Source organism: Acipenser ruthenus, chromosome 29 (genome assembly GCF_902713425.1).
Source record: "Acipenser ruthenus chromosome 29, fAciRut3.2 maternal haplotype, whole genome shotgun sequence".
In the NCBI taxonomy this organism is placed as follows: Eukaryota; Metazoa; Chordata; class Actinopteri; order Acipenseriformes; family Acipenseridae; genus Acipenser; species Acipenser ruthenus.
This window is the reverse complement of record NC_081217.1, coordinates 5,991,413-6,009,335: the sequence shown is the minus strand read 5'-3', so window position 1 is coordinate 6,009,335 and position 17,923 is coordinate 5,991,413. Positions and strand designations below refer to the sequence as shown.

The 17,923-nt window shown below is 38.4% G+C and overlaps 1 protein-coding gene across 4 annotated transcripts; it reads left to right on the top strand.

Moving 5' to 3' along the window:
* The first annotated feature begins 998 nt into the window (after positions 1-998).
* Positions 999-17,782, top strand: LOC131702122 (peroxidasin homolog). 4 transcript variants are annotated; one of them, XM_059004128.1, is made up of 19 exons: positions 999-1,372; positions 4,219-4,290; positions 5,273-5,344; positions 5,450-5,521; positions 5,651-5,722; positions 6,272-6,334; positions 6,993-7,162; positions 8,447-8,722; positions 8,974-9,090; positions 9,256-9,411; positions 10,084-10,192; positions 10,324-10,469; positions 10,896-12,390; positions 12,906-13,040; positions 13,133-13,341; positions 13,610-13,700; positions 15,040-15,142; positions 15,458-15,571; positions 15,720-17,782. In XM_059004128.1, exons 1-19 carry the CDS (start codon positions 1,212-1,214, stop codon positions 15,816-15,818), a joined length of 3,732 nt encoding a protein of 1,243 aa, XP_058860111.1. In that variant the 5' UTR covers positions 999-1,211; the 3' UTR covers positions 15,819-17,782. The 4 variants fall into 4 exon arrangements, 2 of the variants coding, with proteins under 2 accessions (XP_058860111.1, XP_058860112.1); XM_059004129.1 differs by lacking the exon at positions 4,219-4,290 and having other exon boundaries at positions 1,000-1,372; XR_009309294.1 differs by lacking the exons at positions 13,610-13,700; positions 15,720-17,782 and having other exon boundaries at positions 15,458-15,569.
* The last annotated feature ends 141 nt before the right edge of the window (positions 17,783-17,923 follow it).

Below are 17,923 nucleotides of genomic sequence, written 5' to 3'. Positions count from 1 at the left end.
GGCAGGTCTGTTGTCTTTATTATTTGTGAAGGTATAAGGGGGGGGGGGGGTACATTCACTTTTCTTTCTTGGGGGGGTATATAACATTTCACTTGAACTTTATAAATGATAGACGTCCTGTTTAATTAATACTAACCATTCATTGCATATTCCACGTATTAAACCCTTTTATTTTAACTGGATTAAAATCCAAGTTAAAGGAGTGTATTGATTTGATTTGAATGAGAAAAACACCCCACAATTTCTCAGTAACAACAGTTGTGCATGCTTCAGATTTCTGCTGCATTAAGTAATGTTGATCTCATGCGTTGTGGGAATTGTAAGTGACTGCTCATTAGGGATGTTGCTACTATTAGTGCTACAAGCAAAACCTGTGCTACAAGCACAGTTTGCCTTGAAAATGACATTTGTGTTGCCACTTCTAAAGTATACACTTTAAATTGATCATTTTGCATTGCAAAAAAACTTCAGAGACTGAAGTTTTTTGCGTCAAAATGTGCATCTGTGTTCTTGAGACTTACTGACAAAAAAACAAACCGTTCACAATATCAAATGATTGGCTGTCAAAACCAACCACTTCAACCATGGCTTTGCTGATTCGCCATGAATCCTGAGTGTGTTCTCATCATCTACCTTTTTCATCTTTGCAAACAGCGACTCCTGTTTGCTGTTTTTCTCAAGGAGCAATAATCTCTGAGAATTCATCAGGATTGTTGGTCAGTAGTTGCTGTAGTATCAATGGCTGCAACGCCCACATAAAATAAAACGAAATAATTTCTTAGTAATGCAAAATATACAGCAGGAGACAACATGTACAGTATTTACTGTAGCTAGAAGATAGTATTATTTGTTTATTTAGCAGACGTCTTTATCCAAGGTGACTTACAGAGACTAGTATACTTGGCATTGAAGAGAATAGGATAATAGATTGCAAAGCACTGTTGATTTGTTTTGCTTATTGTTCTCCAGCGTTGCCAGTTTGATTAGCTTATTGGTATTGGAGTAAATATTTAGTGAATCTGACTGGCCCACAGCAGAATGTTGGCTCAAGTGAGCCATGCCTTGGACTCAGAGGAGCGAAGCAGACGTTGATTGGAAACGTACGTGTGTGTGTGTGTGTGTATCAGTGCAGTCCCACCTACTCAGGACTCTTAGAAACTTTTAAAAGCAGCCTGAAGCTCTCCAAAAAATCTACTTCTCAGCGGTGCAACATGCTGTCCAGATACACAGTGTTTGCAGGAACTCTTTTTCTTGTTTTTTCCTGTTGGTCGCTGCCTTGCCCAAACCAATGTCTCTGCTATCAGACTACAGTGAGGTGTATGCACTTGAGGCTGCAAACTATTCCTGGGCTCCCTCCGCAGACCAATTTGTTGTAAGTATTTTTTATTTATTTATTTATTTTAAGAAATCTTGCTGTAGGTGGCAGCTGTATGAAATAAGGGTGTTATATAAATTAGTGAGAATTGTGTCACAGATTAATGATTACTTTGTTTAAAAACAAAAGTGACTTTTATCAAATTTTATTGCATTTTAGTAAGTGTATTTTGTTGGTGGTGGTTTTATTGAGCACAAGTACAATAAACAGAAAAGCTAAAAATGCTATATCAGCATGCAAGTTAATGAATTAACAAAAAATGCAATGCCTTAAATATAAAAATCCCATTTTTATTGACAAATGTTATTAGGTATAATTACGATAAGTAATTGAAATATAGGGTATTGCCAGTTTATTTAAGATAGAAGTATAATTTACTGTTTTACTTTAAAAAAAAAAATTAAAAAAAAAGTGCATTTATATGCACATAGTTTTAAAAGAGTTTGTTTGTTATCAAAAAATGGTTTTATATATCTTAGGACCATGGATGTCACTAGCTATGAGAACATTGATGTCGTGTCGGGTGTTTTTTTGCATCATCGATGCTGATGCTCATGTAAAAATCCTGGTAAAGTACAAAAGACTCCTTCATTTTCTCTGCTGGTTTGCTGTGTAACATAGATTTGGAGGTTGAATAGTAAATACCAAGCAGTCATACTGCCAGCTATAGTTTGAAACCTAAGTTTGACCTCGGTAGAATATCAGCTCTGGTTATGGCCATGCTAAGGACAACAGTATCTCTAAGACAATGAATTTGTTAGCACTGTAATATTTACTGTAGTCCTGGATTGCACTGAGAACCCCAGTTAAATGTATATGAGTGTCAATCATATGTAATCATTTTCTGAATACAAGTGTAAGTGTTTGTGTGATTTGTAATTTTATTGGATGCTGAGCTCCAGAAAAAATGACAGGGGGAGGATGTGAGGTACTATACAGGGCATTGTGATGATTGAAGTTCTGCGTTGGTGAGGACTTCATAATGTAAATGAATAGAAGAAAACATGCACGATAAAAATAGTCAACAAATAGCCAAACCACCAAGACAATATTTACCTGCTAGATGCTTTCAAAACAAGTCAAATTTGGCAGCACTGGTATTGCAAATATTTATAAACTTTCTGTTTAAGGGGAAAGAATTTACCGGTGCACACCTCTAGTAGCCATTTCTCTACTTTTATACAGAAATCTTGCACAGTGTTGCCAGATTGGTGGTTTTCCAGCCAAATCTGGCTTATTTTGAAACCAAATAGCAGGTTAATAATGTCTTTGGAGGGTTGGCTATTTTTATAATACATGTTTTTTTTTATATTCCTTTCGATGGTGGATCTACAAAAGAAAGGCAGTGATGATGGAAAACTGAGGAGCTATGTATTTGAGAAAAATGACTTGTAGTAATGTATATTTAATAGCTGTAGAAACTACAAGATAATTGAAATGTAGCTGCTTATAACTGTACTTCCAGTAAATAGTATATCGGTAATTAAAATTAAACTTTATCTGTTGCAGAATGATGATATTTTGATTCTGTGCAATTTATTGTTTCCAATAACACAAAAAATGTAATTCTGCTCAGAGCAAATGCATGTGTTTGACACATGGTTCAAAGTCTTTCAACTGACTCCTATAACTAAGTGATGTCATTGAAAGCAAACTAGCTTTTGCCAAAATACTTGTTTCACTCTCGCTGGTGCTGTATATTACATACTTGAAAAGTATGTGAACTTTTTCGAGAGTTACATTGTTGGTTTATAAAAAGTTAATGAGCTTCAAGTTTAGCTTGGCAATCGCTTCAGCCAGAAATGAGCGGGGTAAGGAACAGGCCGCCAGACTTGCTTTATTATGTGTGGAAAGTATGTGATCATTTCTGTAGTTGACGTATATAATTTAAACACAGGGCAGATTAAATAAACAACAAGTGGTAGCCACTACAGGCCAAGACCTACAGTACTTTAAAGGACTGCTAGCCAAGGTTTTAAACACTATTTTCCTACTGATACTGTTGTCCTAAAATATATAAATCAGATTTATATCTGGGTCAATAAATCACCCCCTGAAGGACAGCAGACAAATTGTGAAGTTAAAGAGTGGTGTTTTTAGAGCCATCTCCACTTAGATCATTAAAAAAGGCATATGAAAAATGGTATAATGGGGAAAATGAACACAACCTTAAAGATCACACTCTACATTCAGACTGCTGAACAAATATGTATTGAAAGGATAGGTTAGGATAGATCATATGAATCAGATTTTCACGGAAAGGACCTGCTTTATTGACCTGTTCTACAGTGTTATTCAATTATATCAAATGTAAATTTCCTCTTGCCAACCCACACTGAGGTTCAGTTCTGAATTTAATTCTGGAAAAATCACGTTTTTCCAAGCTGTTAGGAATAGAGAAATTCCAGATGTACAATCCCAACACCAATCCAAGCTCATTACGGGCACAGGGATGTCATTTATTTAATGGGAGTGACTTCAGTTCCAATAGAGAATCCAAGTGGGTGAAGAAAAGGAGTTGTATTTTTATTAGTTCTTTTAGTTTTATGCATTTAAATACCTTGAAATGCTGCATCAAATCCACAGAGAAAATATTGCTACATTTTATAAGGGTGCTTAGATTTGTTTTCAAATTAGGATATTGGTAGCTCTCTCATAGACTTTTTAAGTTTGTAACTCAACCAGTAAAAACTTCTGTACCGCAACTTTTGTGGTCCACTGGTTAAAGAAAGGGCCTTTTTACCAGGAGGTTCCTGGTTCAATCCCAGCTCAGCCACTGACTCACTGTGTGTGACCCTGAGCAAGTCACTTAACCTCCTTGTGCTCCCTTTTTTTTTTTGCAGGGATTTACGGTTTAATCACATAAAGGAGATCCATGCACAAGCCTTTAAAGGGTCAAAAAATCTGAGCATGTTGTAAGTACTGTATGATAAAACAATACTTTGGTCAGTGGATCCTTTTTAATCAGTAAGGGGGTATTTTCAGTGCTTGATAATTTATATTGAGTAAATATCTGTAAACAATATTCTACAAATCACAAGCTTATTTATTAAACAGCTAACTTAGAAAAACAAAGCAGCACAGTTTTAAGCAGGTTTATATTGTAGTATAGTTATTCAAAAAAGTGAATGATGGCCCTTATAATAAAATAAGTATATACAAAAAATGAGAGACAATTTAGTAATGTTCTTTCATTATTGAATGTAAGCCCATTGTTTGGCTTTCTTCCATTTGGCCTACGTGTCTTCTAGAGTTGCGTCATAAACACATATATATATATATATATATATATATATATATATATATATATATATATATATATATATATATATATATATATATAAATTCCTGACAGATTTGTATATCAAAGCCTCCTGACCCTTTGTATTCACGTCTCTCTGGGCAATTAAACCCTCATAGAAGTGTATGGAGCTGTTGCAAAAAAGTTGGGGTTTTTTTGCAATATATTTCTAGTTTAGATGTTGCTATGCTTGAGTGAATCACCCTGGGTTGATCCATAAAATAAGACTGAATTAGCAAAATAAGCATCACAGTTGGAAATGTGTGAGGTTATAAACTACTGTCGACAAAACTGGGGGGTAAAGACCTCTAAACTCATTGAACTTGTTAGCCTGACATATGGCCTAGCCCGAGTGGAAGCATTCATTATCTGTCATATCATGTATATAATGCCTGATCATCACGTGATAGTGAATGATGTAAATGACAATCACGTGGTTTCAACGCGTGCTGATCACATCTTGTTTCAGTAGTAGGATTAGGGTAATCGAGATCCCTTCTTGTGACTGTTCCTATAGGCCCTGCTGGGAAGGAGGTGGGTGCTGCAATGATAATAGTGTCAACATGTCATAATGACCTCTACCATTGTTTACCCAGACAGCTGAACAATAACCAGATAAGAATTATTCCAAGAAGAGCCTTTGAAAATCTGAAGAATCTCAAATATCTGTGAGTATCATTGTTCAGGAATCATTACGATGCCCAAATAAGAACAGTTTGATATTTCACCTTGTACTTATACTGTTGTGGTTTTTCTTACTTCCCCCTTTAAAGCTTCATCTATAAAAATGAAATACAGGAAATACAGAAAGAGGCTTTTAAAGGACTGATATCATTAGAACAGCTGTGAGTATGAACACTTGGTTTTCTTTCAATATATGACAGCGTATATATAAAATAATGTCTACACATTGGCTTTATTTTTGGTAATGTCTTTTTCTGTTAAATCAAGCTCTTCTTGTTTTGTTTAACTAGATATCTTCATTTTAACAACCTGGAAATTCTTGAGTCTGGCATATTTAATGATCTACCAAGTCTTCAGAGATTGTAAGTATCCTAAAAAAAGCATGATTACAGTAACACTGAACTCCAGAGGTCCTTATTGACTGCAGTCATTGCAAACATATAGAAATTGGATCTCCAGGGACTGTAATATAAAGCAATCAGGAGCTGTAATGTGTGTCTACTTTAAAAAACAAGGGGAATGACCCCAGTGACCACACACACCACAAGTGAGCGTCTACCCACTATGCACGGTAATCCTTCATGAATGTAACCCACAGGAATGTTTTGCTCAATTGATTGTTGATTCAACAGCAGTGTTAAATGCAGACCTGGTTGAGTTCAAGTAGAGTGTGAGAACGGGGTATCTCAGCCATGTACTTCCAGTCGAACGGGGGTCACTATTAAAGCTTTTGTCACATAAAATAGAAATGGTATGCCCCGTAACAACAGAAAATATTGAACCTGCACGTTCTGGCTGGTACCTATAACAGTCAATCGAACTGAAGCAGACCAGAATGAAAAACAAGAATTGAACCGTCTCAGGACAGGTCGTTTTGATTGTTTTGATTTTTGATCTGTACTATTTTTTAGGTTTCTCAACAACAACAGAATATCGAAGATAAAGCCAGGAGCCTTCAAGCTGCTCAGCAGACTGTAAGTAATCTCTAACTTGCTTTAATCCAGCCATTCTGACTATAACTTGAAATGACTAAGGGCACGTTGCTACCTGTATTTGGAAATTCAAAAAAAGTTAGCAATCAAATGTTGCTATGCAGAAAAAAGTGTTATTAATCATGGTAACAATGATCAATAATATCATAACCGTATCAGAACATTTTCAAGGACACAATGAAATGCGTCTGCAGCTCCCCGTCAAGTGAAAATAAGAGAAATAATCATGCAAAGGTTCATCTTCCAACGACCTTGCAGGAGCACAGTGGTGCCGCGGATCCCTGTCAGGGGAAGGAGTAGCTTCAAAGACAGACAAAACAGCTCAGAGACAGGAGGATAATGGGAGTCAGTGTCTATAGACCCTGCTGAGGAAAGTTAAGAAATAATCTGCTGACCTATGCTGGTTTTTCGTGATTCAATCCATATGTATACCTATTAGAATTTGTAAAGAAAAAAAAAAATATATATATATATATATATATATATATATATATATATATATATATGTCCAAAGAGATTCCTGAGTAGTTGAAATGCTTCAATTAAATATTAAAGGTTCTTTTTATACTGCCCACATTTCTGTTGGGCTCCCATATTACTCAAAGCATATGCTCTGCCTTTGTGTACTTTTCCTCTCTAGACGTCTGGACTCCAATGCCCTGATCTGTGACTGTGAACTAGCCTGGCTGGTAGAGCTTCTCAGGGAATACGAGCAGCGAGGCAGCGTTCCAGCAGGCGCCATCTGTGTGCATCCCAGCAACCTACAGGGATTGCCTGTAACCGCGGTACCTATACATGAGTTCAGCTGCAGTAAGTATGTGCGGCATGCCAAGTATACATGGAAGTCTGTATGTTGTACCACAAGCATGGGTATATCTAGCGTGGGATACATTTTATATCTTGCACGGGATACACATAAGTGGAATAACATGCTCACCGGGACTAGTTTCGAATGTGTCTTTGCTACATTCCAATCCAGTGGTGTAATTCAGGGCAGAGCTGCGTTTCAGTAGTTCAAGCAACACTGCCTCCACCGATGTGTGTTTTATAACAACTTTAAAATGTCTTTCAGATTTTTATTTTTGTTTTGCTTTGGACCCCGATTTCCTTAAGAACTAGTTTAGTCAAGAAATGCCAGTTACTGATCAGCCTGCGTCTGACTTATCCGAACAGTCTGTAGCTCCTTCATTAACACTGGTGTAGTGTTATTTTCAGGTATGCGGTAAAAAGTGGTACGCAGCGCACTTCGCTTGCTCGTGCATGCTGAAACAGTGCCTAAACAACTTCCGCTAAGAAAGCTCGGAAGCGCCCATTCAAATCTGGTACGTTATGCTGTTTTCAGTCTTTTACATCTTTTTAAATTTAATTTATCATATTTTCCAGTCTTTTACATCATTGTTAATGTAATTTTTCAAATTTTTCCACCATTAAATAGTATGCAAACATTTATCATATGCAATACATTGGGTCTTGTACATTTTATTACTTGTGCAACTTTGTGGTGGACTTTTTTTTTCTTTTTAGAGAAATTGATTGTCTGTTTCCAGTTTAAGTTTGCAAAAAAAAAAAAAAGTATAATTAATGGTAAATGTACCTCTGTTTGACAATTGCAAAACATCCATCAGATTGTAATTGATTGTACCAAAATCTGACAATATAACACTTTCAATGTGACAACGTACCGCTTTCTGACATTACACAGGTCAAGTTTTGGTACATGTACCACATTCTGCCGATGTACCACGTTCTAACACTACACTGGTAACGGTAGGAAACAATATAGAGGCTGCATATTTGACAGCCTGAGCTCATGGTTCTAGCTAAAAAGACAGTTGGGAAGAGGCCCTAAACAGGGTTAGAATTGAATCTGCGTCGAAGTATAGTCTGTTGAAAAAATGAAAGTAAAAATTTGCCAGGTAAAATAATCTCTGAATGAATTGATTTCATATAAAAATGTACAAATTTGATTGATATTTATTTTAAATATATACTTGTATAAACAGAATATTAAATGATCGTTTGTAGGACATCCTCAGGTATACCACGAACAATCATTGAGTATCCTCTATATATTTAAGCCTGTTTTTTTTCCAGTAAAACCCAGTTTTGTGATTGAGCCAGAGGACACAGAAGTTTGGAGTGGTCAGAGTGTCACCCTGGAGTGCAGTGTGTCTGGGATCCCCCAGCCTCGAGTCTCCTGGACTAGGGGGCCTGATCACTTACCATTGTCAGATAGCCAGAGGTACACCATCACCCCCTCAGGGGGGCTCTTCATTGAGGGAGTCATTGTCAGTGACAAGGGCGAGTACATCTGCACAGGCAGCAACATAGAGGGCTCTGTCGAGGCCTCGGCTCTCCTCATTATACAAGGCAAGTCGTTGATCCTTCATTTGAACTGTTCTCATGGCTGGGGACTCTCAAATTTTCAATTTTGTTATACTTTTTTGGTGTACATATGGTTTTGTTCAAGAAATTCAGTATAATCTTGATATGAAACCAAACGTTTGGTATTACTGAACAATTTTAATACATTGTTTTGTCTGTGTATATGTCTTGAAATGTCACATTTTTTTTCACTGGTAAGTGTTACAGATTTTCTCTTTCCTCTCTATCCCTAGCAGAAGCTCCCAGATTCTCTACACTCCCCACTGACAGCACAGTGTTGAACGGGCAAAGTGTGGAGTTTATCTGCTCTGCAGAGGGAACCCCCCCAGCCACCATCACCTGGACCAAAGCAGGTGATCACTAAACCAGTAATGTTGAGTGATGCTGAGTAATGTTGACTTTAGGGACTGTTCTAGCAAAAATATATACTGCATCATTTTGGACACAGTTGCTATTCAGTAGTATGGCAATTCATTTTAGATTACTATAAGGTTATATGGTTTTTTTGTATTTCCTAGGTGCTCAGATTAGTGACCAGCGCTACACTGTTTTGTCAAGTGGTACCCTAAGGATCGTTAATGTGGCACAGCATGACCAAGGCCAGTATGAATGCCATGCTTCGAACAGGGCAGGGGCAAACTTCACTGTGGTACAGCTTATAGTGCTTCCTGAAGGTAAAAACAAACCCTGTCTACAATCAACTAGAGGGTTCTAAAGAGAATGTGCAATTAGCAGCTGTATGGGTTTCTAGCAGGAAGAGAAGGAGATGGAAGGGTACAGTATATTAAGAACATTCTTTTACAGTACTTTGACAGTGCTTTACATAAATTAGAGAATTACTATTTGAGCTAAGTGCCAACAATAGTGCAGGCTTATTAGTGCAGGCATGTCTCTGTTTTTATGAGGCAGATGTGTCATTCACTTGGAATGTTTTGTTAAGGACGTGGGAATAAATTGGGGGAATGTTTGTTTTTTTTTAAAAATAGTATATTTTCTGCACATTAAATTCAGCCTTTTGCACTTTCTGAAGGGCTGGTGTTTATCTACATGGTTTACCTTGTTTGGGTAAAATCTGACTGGGACGCTTTGGTGAGAGTAACCTTGTAGAAAACAAGGTTTACTGTATTCTCTGTGTTATTTAAAGAACTCTGTATATAATAAATCTGAATGAGTTTATCCTTACTGTATATGAAATCTGTCATGCATGTATTGGCTACTTTTAGATAGAACAAACAGTGCAGTTCAATTGCTATGCAATTCAATTATTCTCTAAACTGGTATGTCAAATAGTTTGGTTTCTTTGGTGATTATGTTGCTTTTTTAAAAAAAAATGTTATCCTACCAAGACTCAGAAGTAAGCCGAACTGGAGACAGCTATGTTGAGGCAGCAATCCAGGAGGCCATTAAAAATATTGATGATGCAATAGATTCAACGAAAAAACATCTTTTTAGCATGTAAGTATTGGAGCCATTTCATTCCAGGTTGGAACAGTTAAAATACATTTGCACTGTTGCTGGTCTAGGTTTCAAATGTTTGGATATCAGACCATACTAGGCATTTATTTTTCTTATTCTGGTTCTGGCAGACGCCCCAAATCCCAGAACGACCTTCTGGCACTGTTCAGGTACCCCCGGGACCCTGACACCATGGAGGCTGTGCGAGCCAGGGAGATCTTTGAGAGGACGCTGGAGCTCATCCAAGAGAAGGTTGCAAAGACCCTGAATGTATCGTGTAAGAGAACAGGACTGATTGCTGTAAAGCTTGTTTGGTATTCATGCAGAAAGCACTTATACTCAAAAATGTAAAGCATACAGATATATTAAGTTGTTTAATGATAATGTTACAGGGCACCACCAAACAACTATTTTGTGGGCTATGTTGACGTAAATAGAAGTGTCATGCAAAAAATATTGCCAGACAAAAACAGTGTTTTGAATGCAGCCCAAATGTTAATGTCGTGCTCTGCTTGCTTGAGAATATGTAAGTGTCTACAGCACAACCTAATCTCAATGTCTAAACAGCATTTGTTTTCGCCTCACCATAAAATAGACCCTTATCACTAACTCGACTCCAACTATCTGCCGTATAGAGCTATGTGAACCATGATGGAACAAAAACAGTTGGCTGTAAAAATATTTTTTCTTTTTTTCTATGTAGACAGACAAAGCTTTAATGTTTTGGTTTCTCCAAAATGGTTGCAAGTCATAGACAGTCTGTCAGGCTGTGCAGCCCAAAGGAGATCCCCCGACTGTTCAGACATGTGCTTCCACCAGAAATATAGGACACAAGATGGCAGCTGCAACAATCTCCAGCACCCAAAGTGGGGGGCGTCTGCAACGGCCTTCGAGCGGCTCCTAAAACCAGCCTACAAGGATGGGTTCAACTTGCCACGGGGCTCCACGAATGACAACCAGCATCCTCTCCCATTAGCCCGTCTGGTGTCAACCACGGTGATGAGGTCAGAGACAATGACTCTTGAGAACCAGTTCACGAAGATGCTGATGCAGTGGGGCCAGCTCCTCACCCACGATGTTGTTCGGACCGTAGCAGCAATAAGCAATTCCCGCTTTTCAGACGGGAAACGCTGCAGTGAAGTCTGCACGGAAGACCCCCCCTGCTTTTCTATCTTGATCCCAGAAAACGACCCTTTTGCACAGGGCAAGAGATGCATGCCATTGATGCGCAGTAGCCCAGTTTGTGGAAGTGGCGAGGCATTTCTGCTCATAAATTCTGTACTCCCGAGGGAGCAGATGAACCATCTGACTTCCTACATTGATGCCTCGAATGTGTATGGGAGCACTGAGCATGAGTCGCAGCAGCTAAGAGATCTGACTAGCAAAGGATTCCTGAGGAAAGGGGATGCTGCGCCCGGCTCAAGAAAACCTTTTATGCCCTTTGCGATGAGTCCACCCACAGTCTGTCAGAATAACAGAGATAACACCTCTATCCCATGCTTTTTATCGGGAGACATTAGAGCCAACGAGCATCTTGGGCTGACAGCCATGCACACGATTTGGTTCAGGGAGCACAACCGTATAGCCGCAAAACTGCTGGAGCTCAACCCAAAGTGGAATAGCAACACCATTTACCATGAGGCTAGAAAAATAGTGGGTGCGCAGATGCAGCATATAACCTACAGTCACTGGCTGCCCAAGATCCTGGGGGTGGCTGGCATGAGGAGGCTGGGGGAATACGAAGGCTACGACCCCAACACCAATGCAGGGATTTCGAATTCTTTTGCCACAGCTGCTTTCCGGTTTGGCCACACTATGATAGACCCAGTTGTTTATCGGTTTAACAAGACCTTTGGGGTCATCCCTGAAGGTCATCTGCCGTTACAAAAGGCCTTCTTTTCCCCGTTTCGGATTGTCCGTGAGGGAGGCATTGACCCCATCTTACGTGGTCTTTTTGGAAGGCCTGGGAAGATGAGAGTATCAACTGAGCAGTTGAGCCCAGTTCTCACGGAGCAGCTGTTTGCCACAACCAGAGCTGTCAACCTGGATCTCGCCTCTCTCAGCATCCAAAGAGGGCGCGACCATGGGATCCCACCATACAAGGATTACAGGGTCTTCTGCAACCTCACCTCTGCTCAGGATTTTGAAGATCTTAGAAACGAGATCAAGAACCCAGAAATTCGAGAAAAGTTGAAAAAGTGAGTTGTACCCATGGCAGTTTTTAAAACTCCTTTTTTTATCAGCAGTGGTTGTTTAACCATTCAGTATAAAAAAATGCCATACTGATGACCAGGGATATCTTATAGAGGCAGAAATATCCCTTAAAAAGAATGATTAGTTTACTAAAAAAAAAAAAAATGGTACTAGCAAATACAAACAAACAGTGCTTCATTTGAAAGTTGAATTTTTAAACATCAGTTTTGCTGTATTTTCTTCTACCTAACAGATTGTCATTGTGCTGTTTTCAAACCCATTGCAACCTTAAATAAGATACCAAATAACCATATGATGAAGCTCAATGACCCATACATGGCTCCCCCACCATCTGTTAGACAATCCTGGTCTACAGCATTGTGCTAAAAAAAATCATTATATATTCAATTAGAGCATAAAAACAACCAGAAAAAAAAAAACGTTGGCAGTTTGACCAAGAAAAATCCTTCAGAGAATATATGTTTTACAATAGATTAAACACGTTTGATTGAATTCCCAGGTTATATGGCATTACAGAGAATATCGACTTGTTCCCAGCACTGATGAATGAAGACCTGGTCCCAGGGACAAGACTTGGAGCCACTCTTCTGTGTCTGCTTGTGATAGAGTTTCAAAAACTGCGAGATGGAGACCGGTAAGAGCACCCTGATTAGTACAGTGGTCAATAGCGGACTGGTAGAAGTTCTTCCAAGGTTAATCTGCTTTCTTCATGCTCTGCTGTTGCAGTTTCTGGTACGAGAACCCAGGGGTATTCACACCTGCACAGCTGACCCAGATTCGTCAAGCCTCCCTGGCCAGGGTCCTCTGTGACAACGCGGATGACATCACCGAGATCCAACCAGACGTCTTCCAGATTGCGGACTTCCCTCACGGATTTGTTTCTTGCAGCGACATCCCGTACATCGACCTGCGCTTGTGGCAGCAGTGCTATGAAGGTATGACCCTTATTTTGCAGCTGATGTGTCCGACAATCGTTTTCATTTATCACAGGTAGGATTAAAAATAGGAATGGAATAAATCAATTAAACCAATATAAAGCTAGAGACAATACATCTGTTGGTTACACAACAGAAGCACAAATCACATTTGCTGAGGCCATTAGTGTGCAACTAGCTGGACAAACAAATGAATGGAGATAAACATTACTACTACACAGAAATAGAAATAGTTGTTTTTCATTTCCCCTTGTTTGTTTTATCAAAGGGCAGGCTGAAGGACTTTTTGAGACCTTCCCTAGTAATCACTCTGCTGAATTCAGCTATGTAGACAATGGCACATCTCGGAGAAGAACGAGGTAATCTTTACACGTGAAGCGATGGTAGTTTGTTTGAATTTGTTTGTTTGATTTTTTGTAATGCTTTATTAGTGCTCATGATGACTGAAGTCCTCTCTATTTATCTACAAAGCAAGGATAACTTCCAAGCATTTCCCCGCAAATATGACTCAGCCATAGATGCACCATCCTGTTTGTGGAGTGTTCACCGCCTCACCCTAAGTGCATGTTATTTTGTGGGTTGAACCCAATGAATTCCCTCACTACAACAAACTTGATAAATAACACAGCAAGCAATAGGGTAGAGTGCAGCAGTATTCTCGTCCTCTGGTCTATCACACTCTAGCTATGCTTTATTTACACACAATTTATTCACATCCTTTATAACCACTTTTCTGTTTATGAAACCACATTCATTGGTCAATAGTAAATAAACCTACTAGTCATGTAGCTTTGATTCTACAACACAACAAGTGTACAAAAGTGTCACTCCATTTGGTGCATGTACAAAAGGTCACAAAAGGGTAATTCCATGACAAATCACCCAAATTTGTTTTATTTATTTTGCCTTGAACATCCCTGAGCACAGAGGGGGTAGGGTGTTGCCTTTTGGGTGATTTATTTCTGACTAACCCTAAATGGACAGCAATGATGTTATCATCAAAACTTGTCTGGCTTGAGGTTTCCAACCAGAGCTATTATTAACATAGCTGCTTCTTTTTGAGAATTAGTGTTAGCAGAAATATTTTGTAGTATAAGCATGCATTCTAAATATGATCATTGTGTAGGTGTGATCCGCTATCATAGACTTTTTTTTACATTGTAGAATGTTTGCCTTTACCTCACCCTAATAAAACAAAGTTCACAGACAAAATTATACTAGCATAGCAACACAGAGAATGACAATCAGTATTTTATATCCTAACAGGAGGCTGATCGAGCAGTTCAGTCTCACGTTTATCCAACCCTTTTTAAAATGACTGCTCACTGACAATTATGCCAGTTATTTACAATTAATAAAACATTCATGGCTGGTTTTACCCCAATGTTAACGTAGGTAAGGTACTTTAAGATTAGTGCTAATGCGGTCTGTGAAACCAATAATAACAGTTTTTCTGCATGAAAACAGGAGAGGCTTGGTAAAGTGGGCCATATGTGTATGTGCAGTAGCTTTCCAGAAGAGGGAACTGCACTTCCAAACCAACTGTAATAATGTAAATAGGATTAAAACAGTGATATTGGAAACCTGGACTGAAGCACAATGACAGCTGAAGAATAAATCAAATCTGTATGTTTAGTGACTCTGTTAGCATGTTGCCGGCTGCCTTAAGGAATCATTTATTTATATTGTCTTTTAAAGGCATGTTGAGGAACAAAGGAGCTTTGTAAACATGACTGCTGCTTCGGAAGAAAGTGAATTTGTGACAGAAATGCTGCGAACCATCTCCTCGCTAAAAAAACAGGTACAGTGAATCTGAATTCCAGTTTGGACTGAATTACCATTACTGGCCCCTCAGACATGAAAAGTATAAAACAATACCCAGAAAACATACAGATTTCACTGGAGATTTTCACTGGAGGCATCAATTTTTAAACCTTTTTAAGACAAAGGTTGTGTCTTTATCCGCAGATGTTGTCAACATCTTTGCTGGCTCTTGCAATTCAACCACCACAAATAGATATCCACCAAGCACAGTGTATAGTAGCATGGAACTTTCAACAGGAAGCACAAGGGGTTAGTAGTCAACACCCTTTCATTCATGTCACTTCTGTGACAGATCAACAAACTGGAAGCTCGGCTGAAGCATGAAGCCTGTCTGGATGAAACAGAAACACAAAGGCTCAAGGGGGAGACCTGGAGAAAGGATGACTGCACAACCTGCCTCTGTAGGGTAAGAGGCACAAGCTCCAATCCTAGTTTATTAATAAGGAATAGCAGTATGGGCAGTGCTTTCATTGCTGTTGCGAATGTGATGCTGCCAGGTGCTATATACAGACACTGTATAGCCTAACATTGTTTATGATCTGTTTCGATTCCAGCACGCTCAGGTGATTTGTAAGGTTGAACTTTGCCCAGAGACTAACTGCCACAACTTGGTGAGGGTGGAGGGAAGCTGTTGTCCTGTGTGCTACAAGTGAAAGAAAGTGTGCATGCCATCTGGACACCTCCAGGCACCGAACTATGGTCAACTGAAATACTGTCTGATTCATTTACAGAAGACTTTGAGCTATGACTTTACCACGTTTTACCCACTTGACTTCCTTTCTTTAAGTTTTACCTTAGATTTTATGATTGAGGGCTTGACGTTATGGATGATTTATGATGCTTTCCCAATATCCAGACATTACAGTTCTGAAATGTGACTCCTTTTCAAACCTTATCTTTTATCTGACTTGACCCAGGAAGGTCCTCCATTTCTATCGCTGTGAAGCTGCCAAAAGAATAGAACACTGCATTGACATGGGAGTGACAACATGCCCAGCCTATCAGAAACCAGCATCAGGGGTCACATGTGGCACAGTTAGTAAAAGCAATGCACTTTGGACTACAGTGTGAAGCATGTTGGGTTCCTATCTCACTTGTAGCAAGTTGGCGATATTGGCAACTTGAGTCCTCTTGAGTGTGTTGAAGTGGGAAGTGTTCATTTTAAATTGGGTAGAAAATTGAAGGTTAAATTGTATGTTTTAACTCCTCAGTTTATTTCTGTATGTGAAAATGTAATTTTTTGAAATGTTACATTTTGTAACAAAATAAGACAATTAAATGAGTACTGTTGTGTGTATATCTTATGATTTGGTGTTTGTGATGTTATTTGAAGTACTTTTGAATCAATATTATGGTTACATTTACCTCATTTACTTTTCAATAAAAAAATGCCAAGAATTTAAACTGTATTTCAAGTATTTTCTCTTTAAACTTGTACAAATCTTGCATTAAATATGAAAACTAGTACAGAGGCAATGTGTTTTAAATTTGTGTACATGCTATATTCATACCAAATACAAACCATTATTGTTTTTTAATTACATTATCATTGACTGAACATATTTTGATATCATATACTGGAGGAACAGTACAGATGAAGGGTCTATTGTCGTATTAAATTAGATGTACCCATTTACTTAGCACTGCCATGCTTATGCTTTGAGTCTACTCTGCTTTGTCGTTCCATTGGACAATCTTTAAAAGAATACAGGTTTGACTGTATTAAACAATGCCCAAAATGTTACAGTAGTGGCATGTTGTGTTCCTTGATCTGTTGCAATTTTCATTACACCTCCCATATAACTCCCCACACTGCTTCTTATTACACTGACAGTACTGTCCGATTCCTGCACAGGAGTGTGTTTTTGTTGCAAGGAAACTAATTACCAGGCTACCAAGACTAAACAAAAGTGAAGGGAAATGTAAACACAGTAAATATGCTGTCACAGTTAAACTCCAGAATAACCAATTACAGTACACCAGTCAGAAATTTATGAAATGATTCCCATCACTGTTATTGTTTAAACTCTTATATGAGGGAAGTGGCCTAGATGTAATAAAACAATATTACTAATTTGACCAATAATTAATGTGATCGTTTTTCATTTTTATCTTACGAAAGTGTAATAGAGCAAGGCAGTGACATTTTCTAACTGTATTTGGATGTGAAGAATTAAAGTTGACACCAGCTCGACAGTTATGTGATAATGCAGGTAATCAATTGACAATTTTTATGTCCCTGGGTTTCAGCTTCGCTTCTCAGCAGCTGAGCTGCTGGCTGTTCCATCAACTAGATGTGTTACATTGAGAGGTCGAAGCTTCTCTTTGTGTGCTCCTTCTCTTTGGCACTTACTGATTCTGTAGAAAAATTGAAATGTACACTTAAAACACACTTGTTTTCCTTGGCTTTTGGTAATTAACCATTGTTTAGTATAACTTATAATGGATGTTTCACATGTATTTATATATTGTAATGGCTTTTGTATTAACTCTCTAGTAGTGGTTAGGGCTCTGGACTCTTGACCAGAGGGTTGTGGGTTCAATCCCTGGTGGAGGACACATTATTATAATAATGTGTCACAATTTTTGTTCCTGGGTAGTAAGTGTTATTTCCTAATTGCTTATGCCTCAAAAGTATAGAAAATGGCTATTATTACCCACAAACTTTGCTTTTGTGACCAGGAGTGATATTTTGAAATTTACCTATTTCCAATGAGAAAACGGGCGAATTTGTGTCTTCGTTCACATAAAGTCAGAA